Consider the following 24,118-nt stretch of genomic DNA (forward strand, 5'->3'; position numbering starts at 1 on the left):
AGAAGATCTCTAGTCATTCTGAGGAGTCTACTGGATTCAGGTCTGTTCTGCCACCCGCAGTGGGCATCCTCTGCAAAGATTCGGATGTGTTGCTCAAACAATTACCGGTTGCCTTGTCACAGTCAATCTGCTCGACAAAATATGTTTGTCTTTTTTATTTTCCTGCGATGATGGTTCTTCAGGACTGCTTCTTAAGCTCTAATCACACTCTCGCAGACTTTTCCGGTGTTTCTAAATTAGATGACAACGTATTTGTGTCGTTTAAGAGGAAAAGATGCCTGTTTTTTGTTTTGTTATTACTGTCAGGAAATGTACAACCTAAAGGCCCTGACACACCAAGCAGTCACCAGAGGACTAGCCGACGCTGAAGTCGGCTGTTGCCTGGCCGTGTTCTCCTGCGTTTTGGCCATGTGTTGCACGGGAACACACTGCACCGACTTCAGTGCGTGAGTGGCAATAACTCTCCTTACCAGCAGGCGGCGGTAGTGTGTATTCGTCATTCAAAAGAGGCAACAACCGGAAGACAGAGAAGAAGAAGAGTATCTTTTCTCCGTAATATCATACAGAGCTGGCCTCTCCTGGATCAAGGTGATGAGCAGGTCTTCGTTTGCATCATTCCAGATCGCCATGATGAGATGAAAATGAATAGCAGTCTGTGTGTGCCTTCTTAAATCGTTTGTTTACGTCCCTCACTTCCGCTTCGCTTCTCATGCACTGATTTGCTAGCTGAACAGCCAATCAGAGTGATTATTTGGTCCGACTGCCAGACCCGATGCATGGCCGATTCAACATGTTGAATCGGCCATGCATCGGGTCTGGCAGTCCAAATAAGGCGTGTCACGGTCGACGGTGCGGGACACACCAACCTGACTACGGCGCCGCGAATGCCCGACAGCCTCTGACGGCCTCTGACTCCCAAAATCGGGTTGGTGTGTCAGGGCCTTAACCCTGGTCCGCCCAGTAGTAATAGTCAGATCGCTACTCCTGCTGATTTTAAAGCTAGGTCTGGGTTGGGTTTCATCCACTTGAATGTGCGCAGTCTGTTAGGTAAACTAGATTTTGTCCGTATCTGGGCAAAATCGACTGGCGCTGACGTCATTGTCTTATCAGAAACATGGCTAAACAAGTCTATTTTGGCCTCTGACATTGCCTTAAATGGTTTTAATGTGTATCGTACCGACCGGCCTAATAAAGGTGGTGGCGTTGCCATTTATGTTAAGAATAAGTTCAGTGTAACCACATTAGTTTCCAAATCGATCAGTAAGCAATTTGAATTTTTAGCCATAAATATAGAAGTGGCAAAGGGTCAACAGGTCATGGTGATCCTCCCTAATTGATCTAATTTTAACTAATGTTCCCCATACATATTCATCTGTGGGAGTATTTTCAAATGATCTGAGCGATCTCTGTGTTGTAGCCACAATTAGGGACACTAAGGTCCAAAAGGTTAAACCTCGCATTATCATTAAGAGAGACAAAAAACATTTAGTTGAGCAGGGTTTTGTGCATGATCTGTTTGATTTTGATTGGGGTCAAATCGATCTGTGTGCTGATGTGGAAACCGCATGGTCTTATTTTTATCTTGGTTTTATGGAGATCATTGCACCCCTGCGTACATTTAGAGTAAAGGGACGAGACAATCCTTGGTTTTCTGCTGAGCTGTCTAGTCTCCTTCATGAGAGAAACAAGGCCTGGGCAAAGGCTAGGAGATCAGGCTCAGAGATAGAGTGGCTGCGTGTTAGGCAGCTAAGGAATAGCTTCACTTCAAATGTCAAAGGTCGAAGTACTATTTGTCGGTTACCACAGAAAACCTAAATAATCCTAGGAAATTTTGGAAAGCAATAAAATCGATATCCACCGGTGAGATCCGTAATGAGCTACCTCCGTGCCTTACCACAGCATCTGGCACTATATCAGACAGGGCTACTATGATAAATTGCTTTAATGAGCATTTTGTGTCCTGCGGTTCTATGTTTGATTCTGTGACTAACTCTGCTTCTGTGAACACCCCAATCCGTGACTCTGAACAATGTGGTCTGGAAAACCCTTTCAGTTTTACTCCTTTTACTGTCAATGTTGTTCATGAAGCCTTATCTAAGCTAGATCCTTGGAAACCGGCTGGCCCGGACAACTTAGAACCTTTATTTTTAAAGATAGCTGCAGATTTTATTGCTCCACCTCTTACTTCTCTTTTTAACCTCTCCCTCAGCACAAATACAATTCCAAAAGTATGGAAGTCTGCTTATGTCTTGCCTTTACTGAAAGGAGGGGAGGCAACTATTTTAAATAACTCTAAATTGTCAGTTCTGGCTAAGGTGCTCGAATGACTTGTGAGTGAACAAGTAAAGGAGTTTTTATGTATAAATGACATCCTGTCTAATCATCAGTCAGGATTCAGAAAGAAAAACAGCACCATCGCTGCGACAATGAAAGTGGTGAATGACATTACTAGTATTTTAGATAATAAGCAGAGTTGTGCAGCTCTGTTTATTGACCTTTCCAAAGCGTTTGACACCGTTGATCATCGCATTTTAAAGCAGAGGCTACTCAGTATTGGCATATCCAGCCTTGCAGTGGGGTGGTTTGTGAACTACCTCTCTGAAAGATCCCAATGTGTTCATTTTGATGGACTGTCTTCTGAGTGGTTAAACATTTCTAATGGTGTACCACAAGGTTCTGTTTTAGGACCACTTTTATTTTCCATATCAACAGTTTAGGTGATAATGTGGATGAAGCTACTTTACATTTTTATGCGGATGATACTGTGATGTATTGTGCAGGTCCCTCCATTAAAGAGGCTGTTGTTAAATTACAGGCTGTTTTTAACATTATTTAGACTCAGTTCTCTGAATTAAAGCTTCTTTTAAATGTGGATAAAACCAAGGTAATGCTCTTTTCAAAAGCAAAAAAGACACTAGAACCTGTTTTTGATATTGTAACTACGCAAGGAACAAAACTTGAAGTTGTTGCCTGTTACAAATACCTTGGTATCTGGCTTGATGATTGTCTTACTTTTAAACTTCAGGTCACTAATCTGCTTAAAAAGCTGAGGGTTAGGCTAGGTTTCTTCTACAGGAACAAGTGCTGTTTCTCGCTTGAGGCCAGGAAAAGGCTAGTCACTGTGACCTTTTTACCTGTGCTGGACTATGGTTATCTGATCTATATGAATGCACCTGCCCATTGCCTGGTCAAGTTAGATGCTGCGTATCACAGTGCTCTGAGATGTGTGACTAACTGTAAAGCACTCACTCATCACTGTACCCTGTATGCCAAGGCAGGTCTGCCTTCACTAACTGTACGGAGGCTCAGTCACTGGTACATGTTTATTTATAAAGCCATGTTGGGTAAACTATCAACTTACATCTGTTCTCTGATCTCTCGACAAATTGAAAGTACGTATTGCCTGAGATCTCATGATGTTGTTTTATTAAATGTGCCAAGTGCTAGGACTGTCTTAGGGAAGAAAGCTTTCAGATGAGCAGCTCCACTAAATTGGAACAGTCTGCAAACCTGTTTAAAACTGAGCACTTTGGTTCCCCTGCATCATTTTAAAACTCGGTTGGGTGACATGCTGTTTGATACTCATGGTACCTGTCACTGTAAATAGAGTTTTGTAAACTGTACCCTGTACATTATGTTGTATGTCATCTTTATTGTTGTTCTGTTGTTTTTATGTTACATGTGTAACTAATGTCCTGCGAGTCACCCTTGAAAAAGAGATCTTTTGATCTCAAGGGGCTTCACCTGGTTAAATAAAGGCTACAAATTACAAAATGCTTATGGATACAGTGCTGTAACCTTGATCACCAGTACCATAGACTGTATATAAAGTATATTTTCCACTAAAGTGTGTTCTCTTGCAGTTCTATGCTGGGTCTAGTTTGAATTCAACGCTAACAAAATGTACACTTGATCCAAATACCCCCCAAACACCAGCTTCAAAGTAGCAGTAAAACATGTCTGCACCTTTCTTTAAGGAAAAGTGTTTAACCAAAGCATTGAATATAATTAGTGTTTCAGTAGTGAGGCATGAATGCTTGAATGATTAACATACAAACAAAAGCACCTTTCAGATATCTGGCGTTATTATTTTTACTTTTGGACATTGTGGTATGTGGCTCTTAACACTATACCCATGAATATTGGCTGTTGTTGTGAGGGGAGTGAGAAAGTCGATTGCAAATCAGAACTTTGGCAAACTGAGAAAATGTTGCTGTTGTGGCTACAAAACACCTTAGTTAACCTCTTAAGCCCGAAGGTCCCCCCAGTGGACCCCTCCCACAGTTTTTTTTCGAGACTATGTCTCAGGGCTTCTTAACATTTATGAAACTATTAATGTTTCATACCCTTTTAAAGGTAAGAAACTCCGCTAACTGAAAATAAGAACAATTGTTAGCTAAAAAAAACACAAGAGTAATACCAAGCCTTTGAATTAGCATTGAGCGAAAAAATGATAACTAATGCTAACGCTTTTTTACACAGAACTCACGGTAGAAATGCCCTTATTACTATCTTAACTGCACAAACAAGATATATACGATTTAAAGCTGAGACTCCACAGATTCCACACATGTAATGTCATCACTGTACGACCTCGAATTCCTGGAGCTATCAGCCAGAAAAGAGAAAGTAAACAACATCCGGTTTCAAAAATATTACAATAATTAAGTCTTGCCTTTTTTGATTTGTGATCAAAAGTTGTGTTCAACGGAATAAAAACTCGCTCAAGGTTAATCCAATGTCTTTGTGTCACGTAGACATTTTTACTGATAATCCATCATCATATTTATGGCAATATACTGGGTATAAAGTTTTGCCGTCCAGGCTTGCACTTTCAGATATGCTTCGTTTGCTTCTCTATTACGTCCGCTATGGTAATGTTTACGTGGATTTGGGAACTGCCCATCGATTCTATTGGATGTAATGGTTAAGAAAAAGGTGTAAATCGCACAAATCGACCAATGGGTTCCAGAGATATGGTCCTGCGTAAAGTATAAAGAATGCCAGCCAGCGTAACAACATTACGCAGCCGACTTCATTTATTGTTTACAACGTAACGAAGCAGGAATTGCAGCAGGACCCAGAGCGCACGGAGCACAGAGCGGACAGCAGATAACGGAATTGCAGTTTTATTGCTTATAGATTATCAGAACATTTCAAAGGGGTCACAGCCCCATTGGATATTAATCTATGGATTAACTACATCATCGTTTTTATCGTTTTAATGCCATTGAAGACCAGTTTAGACCAGACAACGAGGAAGGTAAGTCATTGTTAGCCTAGCGCATGTTAGTACCACTTGTTTTGATGTAAGTTTTTGTTGATAACCTCGCGAGTTTGTATCTTTCAGTGTTGAGGTGGGCACCGTTAGATTCTGTGTCTTTACGATCATAAACAATGTGTTGGATGTGCAGCTAGGATAAGTAATAAGGGAGCTAGGAGTGATTTTTGGTGCAGTAATAGGTTAGCATTTTTCGCTCGGGGCTAATTCAGAGGCTCACTGTAAGAGGATAACAGAGTAGGCCTATGTTTTTTTTTTGTTTTTTTTTTCACAACAGTTGTATTTGGATGGAATGAATACCTATAGTGATAATTCAAAGTAATAAAATGATTTTTACAGTGAAAAAGTTCAAATGGAACTGATGGTTCCCAAATTACCCAGAGGTGAGCTTGGACTTTATTTTTCTAAACCTCTCTAAAAAGGTCAGATTTAACTTGTTTTGCATCAATCTTGATACAGGGTACTTATTATATGTTATAGTTTGGATTCCTAAAGCTTTTAGTCTACTAGCCCATCATTCAAGGGTGGTTTTCACTATAAGTAATGGTTTTTTTTTTTAGGCGGACATTAGAATTTACATGTTTTTACTGTGTTCCATCTGAATTTACTTTAAAATAAAAACATCTATATTGATTCTGACACTTCTACATCCAACTCACAGATGTAACCTTGCTTTGAGAGAAAATATTATTAATGTACCCCTTTTAGAAGTGAAGATATAGTCTTTGTTGTGTTAGTGGCATTTTCGAACCTGAAAAACAGGCTCAGGGCTTAAGAGGTTAACACATTTGTCAAAAATGTATCCACGAGTCAATGGCTAAATGTATTTTGGGGGATTTGCGTTGGCTTCAGCTCCGCATCATTTAAGCACACCCTGGACTTGCTCCGATTTTTGTTATGACCCATAAACACCCAAAACAACTCTTCTGTAACAGGGAGCAGTGTTGCTTGGGTATTCTGTTGGTCATTACTTTTGTAACTTATAGTTAGACACATTAAATATGTGAAGTAGCTTGGTGTCGTTGTCAATCACCAGTACAATTAACAGTCCTTCCTGTTTTAGTCAGCATTATTTGCCATCGAAAAATAGATGTTACAGCTGCTGCAAACACATGTGCTTCCACATTGGGAAAATGCCAAGAAATCATTGGAAATGCAGTTTTACTTTCAAAGCCACTCCCGAAGGAGTGGCTTTCCTGTGTCCGTAGTTAATTCATTCGAGCATCCCATTGGCCCCGTGGCAGGTCCAGTCTTTCTACACAGGGCAAATTTGATACTTGGCACACATTTTAGGGAAGGGCCGAGCAGCAGACATACTTCCCACTCAAAGTAGTCCAAACCAAGGTCATGACTCCTTTACCACTACCTAATTACACATTATGACTGTGGAGTTCTGACATTTCTGATATGCATCCATGCACATGACCTGTTAATACTGCTGTTCTTGTGGTTGTAGCAGTGCTTCCTCTAGAAATGTATTCTTGTCAGATAGACACAGCTTTCGGACCTTGATGGTACATGAAAACGTCTTTTAAATTCTTCATGTCAAAGTAAATACATTAATTTATATGAAAAAGATGCAATTCTTTATTTGTGTGGTTTTCTTCTTCATAGTTCAGAACCGACAGTAATCATTGTCAAGAAAATTCAAGAGTGCAGACTCGAGAAGTACATAAACACTTTGGGTAACACTTTATATTAAAGGTGGGGAAGGTACGTTTCAGAAACCGGCTCAAGTGCACTAAAATTTGAAAGTACACAGCCGAAAAGAATCCGCCCCTTCCTTCAGACTTCCTTACAGAGCACCTCCTTCACACATGAACACGCACATGACGTCAGCAGACTGGTGAAAGTGGCCGCTTGTTGCGAGTCATTGAAGTACTGCTGCAATGCACGCCCAATGACCGCACGCCCAATGAGGGCACGAGATACATTTGTGCGTGCACGAGATGGAAGGCTGACAGACAGGGCGGCAATCCAATCCGTTTACAGATGACATTTTTTTTATCGATTTTTTGTCAAAGCACTTAAGATATTCATTGCTATCGGGATGTTAAGAGCATTCTATGGAATATAACAAAAACTGTATCTCGAGCCGGTTTCTGAAACGTACCTACCCCACCTTTAAGGTACACAAATTAACCATCAACTAGTTGTGAATTAACATGCGTATTAGCAGTATATTGGCTCTTTATTAGTCATTATAAAACACGTATTAATGCCTTATTCTACATGACCATATTCTACAAGTAATAAGCCATTAGTTGAGAGTTTTTCCTCAATAACCCTCTAATTAGTGCTTATTTATTGCAAGTAAGGAAGTTGTTGTGCTTGAGTTTTGGTCTTAATATGCTCTGCTCAGTAAGGGAGAAGTACCACAAGATAGTAATTCTCCCATAATAACACTTAACAAATATTCTTGGGTAACAAGACATGAAACTATAAGTGTTAATTGTGTCTAAATAACTCAAAATTAGGTATTTCTATCTAAGAACATGTTCCCTATTTTAAAGTGAAGTCTTGTTCATAACCAATACGCTAGTAGTTTGACTCTAATTGACCTGAACAGGTTCCCTATTCTAAAGTTGCCTCCTCTTCACACTTTGTAAATACATTATAGAACACAACTACTGAAATGAACCTCAACAGTACGTGAACAAAGGAGGCACACGTTGAAATATCTGTTTTATTAATGAACCACTAAAGAGAGGTTCAGACACCAAAACATGTAAAGTTTCTCCAAGGCTGAGAACACATATGCAGCCTGTACTTTTTAATAAAAACAGATTTTTAACAGATTGTATGTATTTGTGATCATACTGTGTGACCTGCTTGAATGTACTTACACAATAGGTGTACTGTTCTCTCTATGTGTTGTACTGGCTCAGTGTGAACAGAGATTAAACAGCCAGCCAGACTCTTTTGAGAGCCAGGGAATGAGCAGCCATGCTCTTTTCTTTACTTATTTGCAGTCCACTGACATTCAAACGGAGTGAAACTATAAAAAAAGTTACAAGGCATTTAATGATCTCATACATGCAAGTGTAACATACACAGATTAACACATAGGTGTAAACAAGGTCAATATAGCTAATGCTAGCTGTCCAATAAGCATGTAGGCTAGTATACAGGCTAGTATGGCTAACGCAGCATGTATGCTTACGCTGCTAACGCTATCGCTAATGCTAACACTAATGCTAGCGCGAATGCTGACACATTTTCTCATTGTGTTTAAACATCTTCAAATGACATCACATAAACACAATACATGTTACTAATCCGTACAGTGTAAGTGTGAGGCTTACACTTACGGTCATTGCTTTGTGACGGACTTGACCCTTTTACTCTTCAGGTTGCATAGGGAAAATTAGTAGGAGTCTACTGCCATGCTATTCAGTTCACTTTCTCCTACTTCCTGTACCTGGTCTAACCTTCAGTACAAATTTTACAAAAATATAAATTTGAAATATGAAACATACAGGTCAATATCACCTTGCTATTGGTAGCTGAACTGTCAATACCCCAAAACATATTCTTAGATATAAATACTTAATTTTGAGTTATTTAGACACAATTAACACTTATAGTTTCATGTCTTGTTACATAAGAATAGATCATATTTGTTAAGTGTTATTACAGGGTTGCCAACTTTGGGTACCTGGCTGGAGTGAGATTTTGATATCATGGGTTTAATTACACATATGCGCACTAAATGACTGTTATCGTGTCAGTAGCGGGACCTTAGCATATATATAGGATATATATATATATATATACACCAATACACAATATTGAACACAGAGTATAAAGGGCACAAAGTTTCATTCACTAATGAAAGTCAAACACACTGTTTTATTGTGTGCCTGTCGCGATAAGCAATTCATTGACTTATCGTACGATAAATAAAAATTAACTCGATAAATTGCCATTTACATGAGGATGTGACTAGCAGTTTGAAAGGATGTACTTGAATTATTATTATATATTATCATTATCGTCAGTGGTCTAAAATGGTCAAACAACGGTGCCGACAATATTATCGTTTATCGCAATAATTTCCGGGAAAATGTATCCAACAAAATTAATTGTCGTGAGAGGCCTATACGTGAAACACACGCACACAAACAAATCTACAGACTTACTCCAAACTGCCAAATATATTAATTAACACACTCTCACTCTCAAATAGTCTTTGACTCTATTTTGGCCTAGTAGAACAATAAGCAGCAGACTTTAACTTTTTTATCATTTCTACTGGATCTCAGATCTGCGCATGCGCAATACGGGTCGGGGATTGACCAACCGGCTCCCACTGCTCTGCTGTCTGTTAACGTTGTTAAGAGTGGTGCGGACGGGGAGGGAGCGGATCGACAGCTTGAGCAGCTGTCAACTCAACATTGTAAATAACCAACCAAAAACGATTGCCGGTTCATCTTGTTTTTGGCGTGAGAATAGTTTGGGCAGCGTGAGAGCGTGAGATTGAGAGTGAAAGCGTGTGTCACACGCCAGATGCGTGAGAGTTGGCAACCCTGAGTCGTAATGTTGTATCGACGTATAGAGATGTACTACAGCAAAAGTATTCTCCGTGGGGACTTCCTGCAACAACACTACGCCGTTATCTTGATTCTGATTGGCCAGAAGACATTATCAAAGATGTTCTATTGAGAAGACGATCACGACCTGACAAAAGTTTTCAAAACCGTTTCTAGTCTTCGGTATTCTTGTTTTTTGGCGTGAGAATAGTTTTGAGAGCGTGATATTGAGAGTGAAAGCGTGTGTCACACGCCAGATGCGTGAGAGTTGGCAACCCTGGCTATTATGGGAGAATTACTGTTCTTGTGGTACTACTGCCTTATTAGGCCCATATTGAGCAGAGCATATTAAGACCAAAACTCATGTACAACAATGTCCTTACTTGCAACAAATAAGCACTAATTAGAGGGTTATTGAGGAAAACCTCTCAACTAATGGCTTATTACTTGTAGAATACAGTATTGTAGAATAAGGCATTAATAAGTGTTTTATAATGACTAATAAAGAGCCAATATACTGCTAATATGCATGTTAATTAACAACTAGTTGATGGTTAATTTGTGTACCTTAATATAATGTGTTACTACTCTTTGATATTACATTAAAAGATAGTGGGTGTTTCTCAATGTCATTGAGTGCCGCCGAAGTACTGTTCCAAGCTCCAGCATACTTGGAAATCTACCGAGCCCGGCGTACTTCGTTAGGAGAAATTTCGAGGCTGCACATGTGTAGACTCCGCGGTCTTAAAATACCCACAATGCTTTGCGCACAGACCAATTTCCCCAAATCTGTGGCGGAAAATGTAAGGCGGGGCTTCTCATGTGATGCACACCTCCACACTTGCTAGCACATTCCACTCTTTGTTTTCCGAATGCCAGGAAGTATTCTTGCCTCGCTTCTGAAGCAAGATGCTCAGAAGACATGTGCTACCAAGCAAGCGTACTCGAGATTGAGAAACACCCACTGTATGATATCTTTAGAGTGCATCTGGCTAGCTAAGGAATACTTTACAAATCTCTCATTTAGACTGATAGAAAGTGTGCTTGCTTTTTAATGACTTCATCGCTTGGTCACCTGAACTGCAGCCTTGCAGTTAGTTTGTAAGAATATTGCATACTGTTAGGACAAGAGACAATAACATGAGCATCCTGGAAAACTTTCCTCAGCTTGAGCCAACTGCCATAAGTTGCCATGGTAACCTAAATATTTTATAGAAAGTCTCTTACTTTAAGTGAGAAAAAGTGAGCGGCAAAAATACTTCCTAATATTTGACTATACCATATGTTGTATCTTCTTACAGTAGCCGGGTCAAGCACGTAGAATGCTAAACCTTGGGAATAAAAGCTCTTCTGCTCTGTAATATAAATAATGGCCTTACATTTTCAATCCTTTGGGGTCAATTGAGAATACACAAGCTATCGGTCAATATTCAGTATCAAGCTTAAATTCTGAATATTCTGTTGAAATATTCATTTTACTTTTTGTTGGGCTTTTCTTATCTACAAGTAGCCAAATTGCGATGGTCTGTCAGGCAAACCATTACACAGTCATTTGAGATCGATGATTATTCATAGTTTAATTTAAATCTATAGGGGATGGATGTCCTACAGGCAGCAGCTCACACTGAAACTGGGATTTCCTTGGCCTGTCAGTGTTTTATATTTAAATCTACACTCACTACTTTGACTTTTAACATTAAAAATGTTTACTTTGAATGTGAGTGTTTTTTTATTGGTTAAGTGGTCCTTGGTATGAAAAGGTTTGAGAAACACTGTGTTAAAGGACCCTGACCGTGGCCAGGAACAACAGTCAGTAGCCCATTATACTGTATTGTATTGCTGTCTAGATTTTTACAAACAGCAAAACAACATTTTTTGGAGTTAATGTTTTATTTTTTGCGTGTGTTTATGAATTAACTGAAGGGCCGGACCATGCAGCATCTACACTCACTACTTTGACTTTTAATATTAAAAATGTTTACTTTGATAATTGGCATTGGATATCATCGTCAGCTAGCTGTGATGAAGTGTTTCCCACAGACGCACATGTATTGACTCACAGGGTCCCATCGGTTATGATCTCGTCCTGTATTGGGAGCCTGTTTTATTGGCAAATCATGACACAGCAGCTTTTAGGAATTATGAAAGTATTTTTCCTGCTTGGCACCGATGCCTTGTTTTCACAGAAAAGTGAGCGGGGCAGTAATTACGCCAGGAAGTGACATAGAGCTGCTCTCATCTGTAGGCTGGGGCTTCCCACAAGGATTTAAATAAAAAAAATGTTTTAACTAATTGTTAGTAGATGAAGAGAACCCCAATCTAGATCAGTACAAACATACAAATATACTATCGTATGAGGATAGGCCACAGATGGTTTGGAGATCTGCGTTCCCAAACCATAGCATTTGTGTAGTTTGTGCGCAGCAGCGAGCGGAATACATTGAAACTGAAGAAATCTCTGCTCAGACCTTTGCAGCACACTGTGTGACGTTTTGGAAGAGAAAGCAAAGGGAAAGTCCGTCTGTGTGTTTATATGCTGTCTGTATATAAGTATGCACACATTCTCTCCTCACCCCAGTGCCTTTAAAGTCTGGGTCATTAAATAGCAAGCAATTTTTTTTTTAGGTGTAATGTATTATGCCCTACACAAGCAAAAAATGCTTACGGAAACACTTCAATTCTCCCTGATAAATTGTATTTTTGCTTTAAAATCATGGAAAGGAAGTGAATGGGATGTGAGATATGAAGCTGCGGCCCTCATATCAACAATCAGCCCCCACCAACACAAACACATCCACCTCTCACACTGATATCGTGCCATACTGGTTGACAGTGGAGTATGACTGATCTTCTTCTTTTCCCTGCCTTTCTTTCCCTCTGATTTCCTCTCCTGGGGATTTTTTTCTTTTGTTTTTAAGGGTGGGGTGGGAGAAAGATTTGGCGGCTTTGGAGTGAAGCAGGGCAGCATATGCATTCCAAGAGTCTCCCCCAAAGGAAATGAAAATAAGGTTTCTGGGCCTAGCCTGTCACTTGACTCATAGGTGAAAAAAGAGAAACATGAGCATGATGATGTAGTATTATGAAGTGTGTGGGAGGGGATTTTTTGGACTGTGACAAGAGAAATATGAAGAAGGACCTTTGCATTTTGCTCAGTGAATGAGAAATATCTTGTATACGAAGTTTTGGGCTTAATTAGTATCATATGATGCTTCACATTCACTTTATTTAAAGATAGGGTATGTAAGTTTGAGAAACCGGCTCGAGATCGCTAGAATTTGAAAATACACGACCGGAGAAAATCTGCCACTTCCTTATAGAGCCCCTCCTCCAACACACACGAACATGACCAATGAGGGCACGAGATAAGTCTGTGCACAGATGGAAGGCTGACAGGCAGGTAGGCCATCCAGTTATTTTAGCCGGGCCGGCTCAGATGATTGGTCGTGCTTTTTACAGTACTACGGCTTCCACAGATGAAATTTTTTTATATATTTTTTAAGATATTCATTGCTATCGGGATGTTAAGTGCATTCCATGCAATATAACAAAAAGTGTATCTTAAGCCTGTTTATCAAACTTACATACCCTACCTTTAAGGAAAGTTTGATTTAAGATTCGCAGTGCTGGCCAAGAGAACTGGACCATCTCATTTATTTGATTATGTAATGTATGTAATGTAACCCTGTAAAAGGTGACATAAAATACAGCCCTAAACAACACAACACCACAGCACTATTTATAACCATGGTAAAGCACACTATCACTTGAAAACACACAAACTAAATGAAGGCTGGGGCGAGAGCACTGCTCAGTTTATTTAGACTTACCTACGGTTTAATTCTGAAAACTGTCCCAAAGCATACAGAATATATAGACACCATCAGTGGAAGATGCAGTGACGGATGGAGGACTTATTAAGATGTTTCCATTTGTATCTAAATGTTTGACTAACTGTTTACTTAAAAAACTCAAGGACAAACTTTAATTCTGCTGGCAAAACCTTAGCAACTCAAACAGGGGGCATATGACCTGAGGTTTATGAAGATGTAGTCTATTTGCATGACAAATAGAAATAGAATAAATGAGTAGAGTAAAACATATTTAAATCAGTTCTAAAATGTTAATTATTTGCTTGTGAAATGTTGTGTGGGAGTAAATGATGAAAGCTGTCAGTGTCATTTTAATTTGATATGCTTAATACTGGAACTTCCCTCTAATCAATGGACGCTTCTGTTCTCTCTGCAGCCTCCAAACACCGCCCCCCCCCCTCTGCCCAGCTCCTCTCTACCAGAAGGCTACTATGAGGAAGCAGTTCCTTTAAGTCCTGGAAAAGCTCCCGAATACATCACAGCCAGTGAGTGGAACACGGATTTACAATACACATCATTAATACCTACCATTTACTCATAGCCATACGTACACTAGGTAATGGACAAACTACAACACAAGCATTTACATATGTTCTCAAGTTTTTATCTTTGCTGAAAAATAATGAGCTATTTCCTTGTGCCTTCTGCCCCTTCCTTTCAGACTATGACTCGGACGCCATGAGCAGCTCTTATGAGTCGTATGATGAGGAAGAGGAGGATGGAAAGGGCCAGAAGATGCGTCACCAGTGGCCATCTGCAGAGGCGTCCATGGATCTGGTGAAGGACGCTCGGATCTGTGCATTCCTGCTGCGCAAGAAGCGCTTTGGACAGTGGACCAAACTGCTCTGTGTCATCAAAGAGAACAAACTGCTGGTAAGGGACTCCTCTGTTCATATTAGCCAAGCGAGGCACACTTTCTACAGGTGATCTAGGTACAAATGTGTGAATGTATGCAAATAGCGTAACAGTTATTCTCGAAATAATGACTGTGAAAACATTAGAGCATCATGTTTGCCCCCTTTCTCTGCCTTCAGTGTTACAAGTCCTCCAAAGACCAGACCCCCCAGATGGAGCTGACTCTGTATGGGTGTAGCATCACTCACATTCCGAAAGATGGCAAAAAGAAGAAGCATGAACTTAAGATAGTCCACCAGGGGGCGGATGCGCTGGTTCTGGCCGTGCAGAGCAAGGAGCAGGCAGAGGAGTGGCTCAAGGTAAACACAATCAACCCCTTAACCAGTTACATATGTCATATGTTTCTTACCAGATTGCACCAATGCAGGAAAACAGCAGTCCTACTGACCTCTACTGAACAAACTTAGTTCGCTAATGTAGATCATGTGATACTGTACAATTAAACCTCCAGGACAAACTAGTAACTAGTTACTATCTCTGCAACAATAACAGGATAGATTCTGCACAAGAAGTAGCATAAGCTAGCTAGCTTCGCCAAATCACTGCTCAGGAACTTTGCAGTCTTTGATGATTGACATATCTATTAATAAGGAAACGTTTTTTGTATTTAGATTATTAAAAAAAAAGAAACTTTAATATTTGTATCATGTTTTACTAAAGCAACTTAAGCATTATGTCTTTAGAATATATAATTGTTAAAAAGTTAGGAGGCCCAAAAATAATTGAACTCTTTTAGGATGACCTAAAACACAGCCTTGTGAGGCTGATCAGCTGTCAAACAGAATGAGGGATGCTGTACAGTGTCAGTGTGGCTCACCACAGGTCATCGGAGCAGAGTTCACACAGGGGGATGGTTCCAGGAATCAGCTCTAATTTGGATGTTGTTCTCAGGAAGGTAAAATTAGATCTGTAGCTCCCATTTAATTATTTCCAAGAATAAAGGGTCTCGCTCTCATGAGAATAGCTTTGCTGTTGTTCTACAGGTTCAGCCTTTCCCTGATTGTGTGTGAGTAGGTGGTATGTTGTAAACAGGTCAAACATTCTTTCTCTGCGTACCTCATCCCATCGCCTCTTCAACTCTCTGATCTTCCCCTCTGGCTGCTCGACAAGTCAGCAAAACAAACCAATCGTCCCAACATCTGAAAGGCTGTGTTTTTGCTTTTCAACCCCTGCATCCATTTTTTTAGTGTGGTACCAGCACCTCTACGCTCTTTCATCTGTTCTTTCGATTTAAATGAAACCCCCAGCCCCCTCTTCCTCCTCACCTTTGCTCTTCTTCCCTTTCCTGAAAATCCTTATTTTGTAGTCCTTGACTGTGTATTGTGAGCTAAGTGTAGCACAGGTCTTCCTATCAGACCATCAATACAAACACCAGTCTCGTCATTGGCAGGGTTTGCGTTTCTCTTGTTTTCATTTAAACAAATGTGTGTTTATGGGTGTCAAGAAACAAGAACTCCAAACATTTGTGTTTTGTTTATTTGACTGAATTCATGGTAATGAATAGTTGGTTATTTATTAACTGAGGCAGTTAACAACAGTCCCTGTTGTGGCAGAGGTTTCTCCAGGCAGTTACAACCAGAGCCATGAAAATATACAAATCTCTACAGCAGCATCAAGAAACTGATCCTCTTCGCATATTTAGTCATATTTTAGCAATCCTTCTTCTACCTGGAGGTGTCTAATTTCAACAGTGATTCTTGCATATCTTATTACGGGATAATGTAAGTCAAGATTTCTTGTGAAATGCCCACAATGAGCCAGTCCTTATGACAAAAGTGATACCAAGTAAAGCACATTAAGCACATAGAGATGATGGAAATAAAAAGAGAGAGGATTAAAGGAGAGAAGAGAAAGAAGTCCGACAGGAAAGTTAAGATAGTACCTGACAGTTTACAGCCTGCTAGTAACAATAATGATTGTCCCAGACATTGGCTAATAATGTGTCATATCCTTGTCCATATTGTGACCTTTCTTCATTCTCCTAAACTTTTCGAATCCTTTTTTTTCAATGTTGTATGTATTTCTTCTTCTTTTGCCTTAGCTCCCTTTTGCCTTCTGCTACAACCTGACCTCATTTTCACTCTGACTGACGTCATATCTTCCCACCCAACTTCTCTTTTCTTTCCATTTTCTGCACTAAGTTTGGGGAATGTAAGTTCTATGCTCTTTGTTTGTGTATTCATAGCTTAAGTGTGCCTCTTCTGCGACCCCTAGTGCAACATTACTGTCCCGTGCAAACGTGCATGGCCTTCCTGATGTATATCACCATCATGGCCTTTATTTAATGTTAATGGTTATTGGTACAAATATATAGCATCACACAAACACATACTCAAGCAACATACTATTAATGAATATCTGACCCTCTTTGAAATCATTTTCAATTTAAAGTGAGCCCTCTCATAATCAAATGATGTGTGTCAGGACTACTACATATTGATTCCCTGAACAGAAAAATCACCTTCTAGAAGGTGGACCTTACACTAGAATATAATAATTATTAAGTACTCTGCTTTGCCAAATATATCTCAAGTGAGTAAAGGGGACAAATACTTGTATTGAAGATCAGATATGATGTTTCTGGAATTGTTACATCTTTCAGTTCTTCACTACATTTTGCTCAAAATTGTATGTATACTACATACATACAATTTCTCCAGTGGAGAACAGTCATGATGGAGCAGTCTGTCCACCCCCAGACTCTCAGCACAGACTCTCTGTGTGTGTGTGTGTGTGTGTGTGTGTGTGTGTGTGTGTGTGTGTGTGTGTGTGTGTGTGTGTGTGTGTGTGTGTGTGTGTGTGTGTGTGTGTGTGTGTGTGTGTGTGTGTGTGTGTGTGTGTGTGTGTGTGTGTGTGTGTGTGTGTGTGTGTGTGTGTGTGTGTGTGTGTGTGTGTGTGAGTGTGTGAGTGAGTTTGAGTCAATGTTACTTTGTGTTGCCCACCACTCATCTACACAGTACTGTCCCCATAGGACTGGTTGATAAGGATTATGCTTACTATTTTAGATATTTATAGAGGATATTGCGATAATGACACAATATGTATCTTGACATTTTGAAATCCCTACCCTTACTTATCACACCAATATTATGTTTTACATATTCAATTATGGAATATTACATTAAACTAGAATTAAATTAAATATATACACAGTACACCTTTTCAAATATCCAAATCTTTCCATTAACCGTTTCCTTGCCACAGATAAGTAAAAAGCAACTACATGGTTATGACCAAAATGATAAATTACAATATTTTTTCAACGATAAAGGCATCATTATTATTAAAAGAAAAAAAGTACACTTTTAAAAATAATTTCTGTAAACAGCCCTGGTCCAACTTATGAAAGAGGAGCAAAACCCCAAAGCTCAACGTCTTATACCAGCAGCTTCTTAAATCTGACGAAATGTGTACTCTTATGTACACGATAAACTCCTCCATCAATCCTACGTAAAACAAGCCATGATACTTCAAATATATTCAATATATGGCCCATCTCGTAGTCATTTATACTGGGGTATTAACATTAGTAATAATTGAATATAGAATAGTAAGCAATTGTTGCTCCCTCTTTGCGGCAGTGTAGCATAGTTACTGAACTAATTGTACAAAAAGTATTGAAAGCATATATATGTATGTATGTATGTATGTATGTACAGATGTAGCGCTTCCTTTCAGACCGTTTGAAATGCGAGGGCCGTGATTGGTACGTGATCTGCCCTCGCTCAAGGGAAAACCTCCAGCTTGACTTGAGACCTCCCCCGTGATAAATAAATGTAATTATTATGAAGCCAGCTGCAATCGATCATTGATCCACCAGGGGGTGCAGTGGGGTTCCACACTGGAGCTCATGTGAAATAAAGTCAGATACAGTACGATGGATGTACAGCGGAACTTTGTTTAGATCCATATGTCACGGATATCATACTCTGTGCTAAATAAGAGACATGTAATCATTTACAAAACATCACCATGTTGTTATTTAACAAAATAATGTTGTTTAGTCGAAAAAAACGAACAGGAGGAAATGCAGCCCGGCTCTCGATTTGTAATCCTAATTTAATCATCATCTTCACCACGATCATTTATGTTTATGTTCGCCGAATTGACATGAAATCACTGACACATATGAATATGCTGTAGTCAACTTCATTACAACTGTATTAACGTGCCTAAACTCAGTAATTCACTAAAAATATTTATATTTTAATGGAGCCTCGTCGGCAGATCAGGATCCCAACGCGTAATTCTTTTTTAACTTAAAGATATCAGCTAGAAAGTTCTCCAGTTAATTACCTACAATAAGGCTATTGTTTCTTGTATTACAAGTTTTCTGAATATGCAAATGATCCATTATCTCATTAAATTTGCGCATTTTTTAACACATTTCAGGAACTGAAATCTGAACTTTCGATAAAGCCAGGTTCAAAATTCTCGTTTCATTTTGTAGTCATATTAGTATCTCAGGCTTTTATCACTCCATAAATCAGAAAATACTGCCCTAAAATATAAATTTTCGCCATGTTTCTAGGTATAAAATCTAATAATTCAGGCTATGAATGATATATGAACAAACCCTTCTGTAAAAGCCTTCATAATATTGATAGGAATATAACTGGAAGGTTTGGTGTATCTACGTGCTACTGAAGTGGAAATGTCGGACTCAGTAGGAGAAAAAACTCATTTTGAGAAAACAACCTTTAAATATTGCAGTGAGGCGCTAGCTAAACCCTCCTGTTCTTTGGATGACACCTCGACGCACTCCATAAAGGTATTTCATGTTCGGGGTCATTTGTTTTTTGTATGATCTTGCTTTGTGCAAGTGACAATTGTTGTCGTCTTCTCTGTGAACGTTTTTTTCGCCGTTCTTTTGCCATTTTGAGATTTCAATTTCTAGCGGAAAGCTAACCAGGAAGTGTTTTAGAACACCACGTGACGCATCTGAACGAATCACGTTGTCAGAAGTTGACACCAGCCAATGAGATTTCGTTTCTTGGTTTAAGACCCCTTTGTGCTTTTACGATTGGTTGCTGATACAAAGGAAATTAGCATATTTGGATCCGATGAGATTATGCAGGAGAGACACAGCTTTCCAACGATATCTCTGTTGACATGGTGCACACAGCGGTCACGGTACTTTATGTTACGTTAGAATGCTAACTTTTGGTGAATTTAGGAGAAATCTACAGACGCAAATAGACAAACTATAGTAAAATAAACATTTAAATGTGTATTTTGTACGTTTTCCTTCCAAAAGCCTGAAAGAAAACATGTTATAGAATCAAAATAGCACAACATCTCAAAATTGACCAGTACCTGAAAAACGATGTTTTTGCCTGCCGTGTCTCGCCTTAAAGCCACCTAACTGAATAGCCCTCGACCTGAACGAACTCCTTAGGGTCTTGGGAACAAAGGAGGGGTTCGGTCTGAGTGTCGCCCCGCTACGGTCACCCCGGATCAAAAAGCAACTTGGGTGCACCGACAGAGCTGTCAGCTCGGACACTCTCTTGGCCGAAGTCAAGGCAAGTAAAACGCTGTCTTCCATGACAGTGCTTTCAGGGAGGAGAGTTCCAGAGTCTCAAATGGTTCTGTGACCAGAGCCTCGAGTGGAGACCCCCTCCGCAGATGCTCTGGGGACCCTCAGAATCGGAGGTTGCCCTCCACTGAGGAGGGGATGGTCACCAGACGTCGTTTGTGCCTCTTGAGATCTAAACGAAGGCCGATAAACCACCTCTGCAGGCAACGTGTATGTATTTTGGGACGGGTGGCGCAGTGGTCTGTGCGTTTGATCATCAGATCAAGGGGGCGTTGGGGAACTCTAGTTCGAAACCTGCTCCCGCCCCACTGCGTCAGGCCGTTGTGTCCTTGGGCAAGACACTTCACCCGAATTTGCTCCTGTGGGTATTGTCCACAGTAGATTACCATTACATGTATGATCTGTATATGTAATGTGTATTTGTAAAGCGCTTTGAGAGTCTTTGATAAAGCGCTATAATAAATATAAGGATTATTATTATTATTATTAATAATCCGAGTGGCACCACAAAGTGAGCTGCCGCCATGAGACCCAAAGTCTGCATGATGGTCAAAGCTGTCACCGTCGCCCCTTGACGCAGTTTGCAAACTGCACGAAGCAGGGATGCCTGTCAGCTTTCTGTCAGGGTGGCACACAGTCATGGCCAGGTCCAGGGAATGCCCTGGACCTGGCCATGACTATGAAGTCGTCTAGATAAAAGAAGACCCTCATGCCATGGTCGCGCAGCGGCTGAAGCGCTGTGGCCACACATTTGCTGAACGTGCTTGGGGATAGGGAGTAGCCGAACGGTAGTCGTAGGAAGGCGAAACGCAATACGAAACGCAATGCTTTGGAGCAATTTCGACATGAAAGTAAGCGTCCTTGGTTGTGAACCAATCGTCTGGCTGCACTAGCCCCAGTAACTGTTTTATAGTTAACATATAGAACTTTTTGCATGCAATGTGCCGATTCAGGTTGCGAAGATCCAGAATGGGCCTGAATTCTCCTGTCTTCTTGGGAACCAGGAAGTACATGGAATAGTGCCCCTTCTCCCTATCCTGAGAGTGCACAACAGACACCACCTGTTTTTGCAAGAGGGCCTGAATCTCTGCCAAGAGGAAATCTCCTCTTGGGATGATAGATGTGTCTCTCTTATGCTCCTGAATGGAGGAGGGATGCTGGAAAACTGGAGTGAATAACCCAGTCTCAGTGTCCTGTCTATCCACTCTGTCAGTACACAGCTGAGCTTCCATTCCCCGTAACACTGCGTTAGGGGACATGCAATCAGCTGTTGAGCCGCAGCTAAGAAGCTGTGGTATTCTCTGGTGGCCCACTCCGCCGCCAAACCCTCCATGAAAGAAAGTTTGGCCCATGGGGGGCTGACACAGAAAGGGCCGATTTTCCACTGAGGTCCTTGAATGCACCGTGACACGCTCTTGTGGGAGCGTGCGCTCCGCCATAATGCAGTTTCCACCCAGAGGGAAAAAAACATGAATCTGAGTTTTTATGCTAGGTGCGGTGCGTCTCCTAACAACAATATGCCGGTCATAATGCCCCTGCGCTCGCATATCGCTTTGATAGCACTTCCTGCGGTTTATTACACTCTCATGCGTGTGCCCGCTAGCTGCCTCCTTTACTGGAGTTACAACCGGGGTGGCGAGTGGGGAATCAGTACAGACAACATTATGGTGAAGTGCGGAATTGTGGAGAGGAATGACTCGTAGACAGGAATAAATGCAATCATCTTTATTAAAGGCATTTTTCACTGAAACATCATAGAGGTAGGAGGCGGGATTCGCCCTCGCGTCCTGGGTGGAGAAAGCCATCTCCGCCGGGACACTTCCTCCCACCACCCTCATCTCCGGAAGGATAGTGCACCCCATCCCGAAAACCCTTTGCTGATGTGGAGCCGGGACAGAGGCCCGTCGGGTTGCTGGAATTGAACCCGCCTCGCAGAACCAGCCGAGGGAGCAGGAGAGGCAGCGGGAGCCGTGGGTGCTCTGTACCTGCGCCTCTCTCTCCTTCTTACCGTGGCTTTGTGCTCACCCCGCTGAGGAAGAGCCAGCGGCAGCATACGGCTGAGCTGCACTCTTTCTTCCTCCAACCGGCTGAAGGTGATCAGGTGATCGATCCGAAGAGCCCTTCTGTGGATATGGGGGCTCCAAGGAGATTATCACAGTCCTTCTTGGAGAGTGCCGTGAGTCCCAACCACACGTGGCGTGATTCCACTGTGGCCAGGGACATCACACGGCCAGCTGCGGTGGCTACACCATGGACCATATTATTCATCTGTCCTATGCAGCGGTCCAAATAATCACTCCGGTCTTCTGGAGACGGGGAGGCAGGGGCTTCCTGCTGAGGGGTGATCAGCAAGACCCCTAACACGCCCAGATTATTGGCCGCCGCCACCAGCTGTGCCCCGAGTCTCATTTCACGGTCACGAGGCAGCGTTTTTTTGCCCTCCGCCCAACCAGCTGCCTGTAGGAGCAGATGGGCCGCCAGGCTCTCATCGAGGGGGGGCACACCGGGACACGTCGTGTCCGTGTGGCCCTAAGCAATCCCGCCATGCCAGCCACCGGAGCCCTCGTTCTCAGAGGGTGCCTCCACGTCGCCTCCACACACTGCCAGATATCCGGCAACGGGGGCGAAACAAAAGCCGGCTGGGTTGGCTGAACCGGGCCATAAAACCCCTGACGGTTTGGGTGGTAGCGTCCGGCAAGACATGCTGCGCCTGGAAGTGTTCCAGGCGATGTTGGCGTCTGAGCCGCGGGAGCGCACGACAGGCACTGCAGGACGGAGAATGTGTGACGCCTTCCCCAGCTTGGTCGGGCCCCAAACACTTGAAGCACAGGCGGTGGGGATCAGCGCCCGCAATTAAGCCAGGGCATGTAGGGCAAGGCCGAGTTTCAAGGAGTGGTGAGTCCATATTCTTTTCCTATTCATCTTCTTTACGTTTAGCTTTCTTTTCAGTTGTTGCTGCTCTCTGAAGAGAAAAAGAATGATAGTCGGGAGGCATAGCCGCCTTATATACTGTGGGCTTGCGCGCTCATTCAGGTAGGCTCACCCCGATTGGCCGGCTACATATAGCATGATAGAGAGTAGTACCCATAGAGTCCAGTAGAGGACGGTGCCTGTGTGATATATAACTCCTTCACTGGAGATGTATGCTAGTTAGAACTTGTGAGCAGTGCCTGATTAGCTCATGCTATATACCCTTGTGTTTTTCAGGTGATGAGAGAGGTGTGTGTTAATGGGGGCGTGGACTTGGATGGAACTGGATCTGGTTCACCAGTGCACAAACCTGAACTGGAAAAGGTAAACTAACCTATAAACAGCTACGTTTTACCCCAATAAAATAGGGATGTAACGATACCAAAAACTCAATACGATAATGGTGCACACATACGATAATATTGCGATAAAAAGTCCACGGTACGATATTTATCGCGATATTGAAAAAATAAAGAAAGAAAATGTGAATTTGTTTTCTTTTTTTTCAATATTTTTTTTTACTTGAATTGTTTTTCTTTATTAAATAATACGTCTGGTTTGTACAGCATTTTAGTAGGATAGTAGTATTTTAAAGTGTCAACAATATAATAATCAGACCCTGCAATAGAATAAATCAAGTTTCACTTTAGTTTTTCAAGTAACTCAACTCTAACTCACTAACTCACTTACTCAGCATCATCAAGGTTATCTTTTAGGAATATGAGCATGTCCACATTTCCAGGTAGAAGCTGGGATGTTTGGGCGTTTACAATATCCACTGCTGTGGAAAAAACTTTCTTGCTTGGTACTGATGTTGCTGGGACAGAGAGATATGCTTTGGCCATGGGTAACAGCAGTGGGTAAAACTGTTCATTGTCTCTCCACCACTTCAAAAACAATATAGTTTTTGCCAAGAAGGTGAGGCTTATTGACAGGGTGAGATATATTGTTGGTACTTGTCAATGTCTCTAGGTATGTACAAGTAGCCCTGTAAATACAATGTCCTTTATTGTTA

General features: G+C 41.3%; 1 protein-coding gene across 4 annotated transcripts in view; it reads left to right on the forward strand.

The window, feature by feature from the left end:
* Positions 1–24,118, forward strand: part of afap1 (actin filament associated protein 1) — a 216,257-nt gene that overhangs the window by 128,284 nt on the left and 63,855 nt on the right. For all 4 annotated transcript variants that reach the window (XM_034106374.2, XM_034106373.1, XM_034106375.1 and 1 more), the window contains exons 4-7: positions 14,059–14,167; positions 14,344–14,555; positions 14,717–14,896; positions 23,341–23,427. In XM_034106374.2, the coding sequence (XP_033962265.1) occupies positions 14,059–14,167; positions 14,344–14,555; positions 14,717–14,896; positions 23,341–23,427 (588 nt within the window). The remainder of the gene's footprint in view (positions 1–14,058; positions 14,168–14,343; positions 14,556–14,716; positions 14,897–23,340; positions 23,428–24,118) is intronic.

This window comes from Pseudochaenichthys georgianus, chromosome 18, assembly GCF_902827115.2.
Source record: "Pseudochaenichthys georgianus chromosome 18, fPseGeo1.2, whole genome shotgun sequence".
Classification (NCBI taxonomy): domain Eukaryota; kingdom Metazoa; phylum Chordata; class Actinopteri; order Perciformes; family Channichthyidae; genus Pseudochaenichthys; species Pseudochaenichthys georgianus.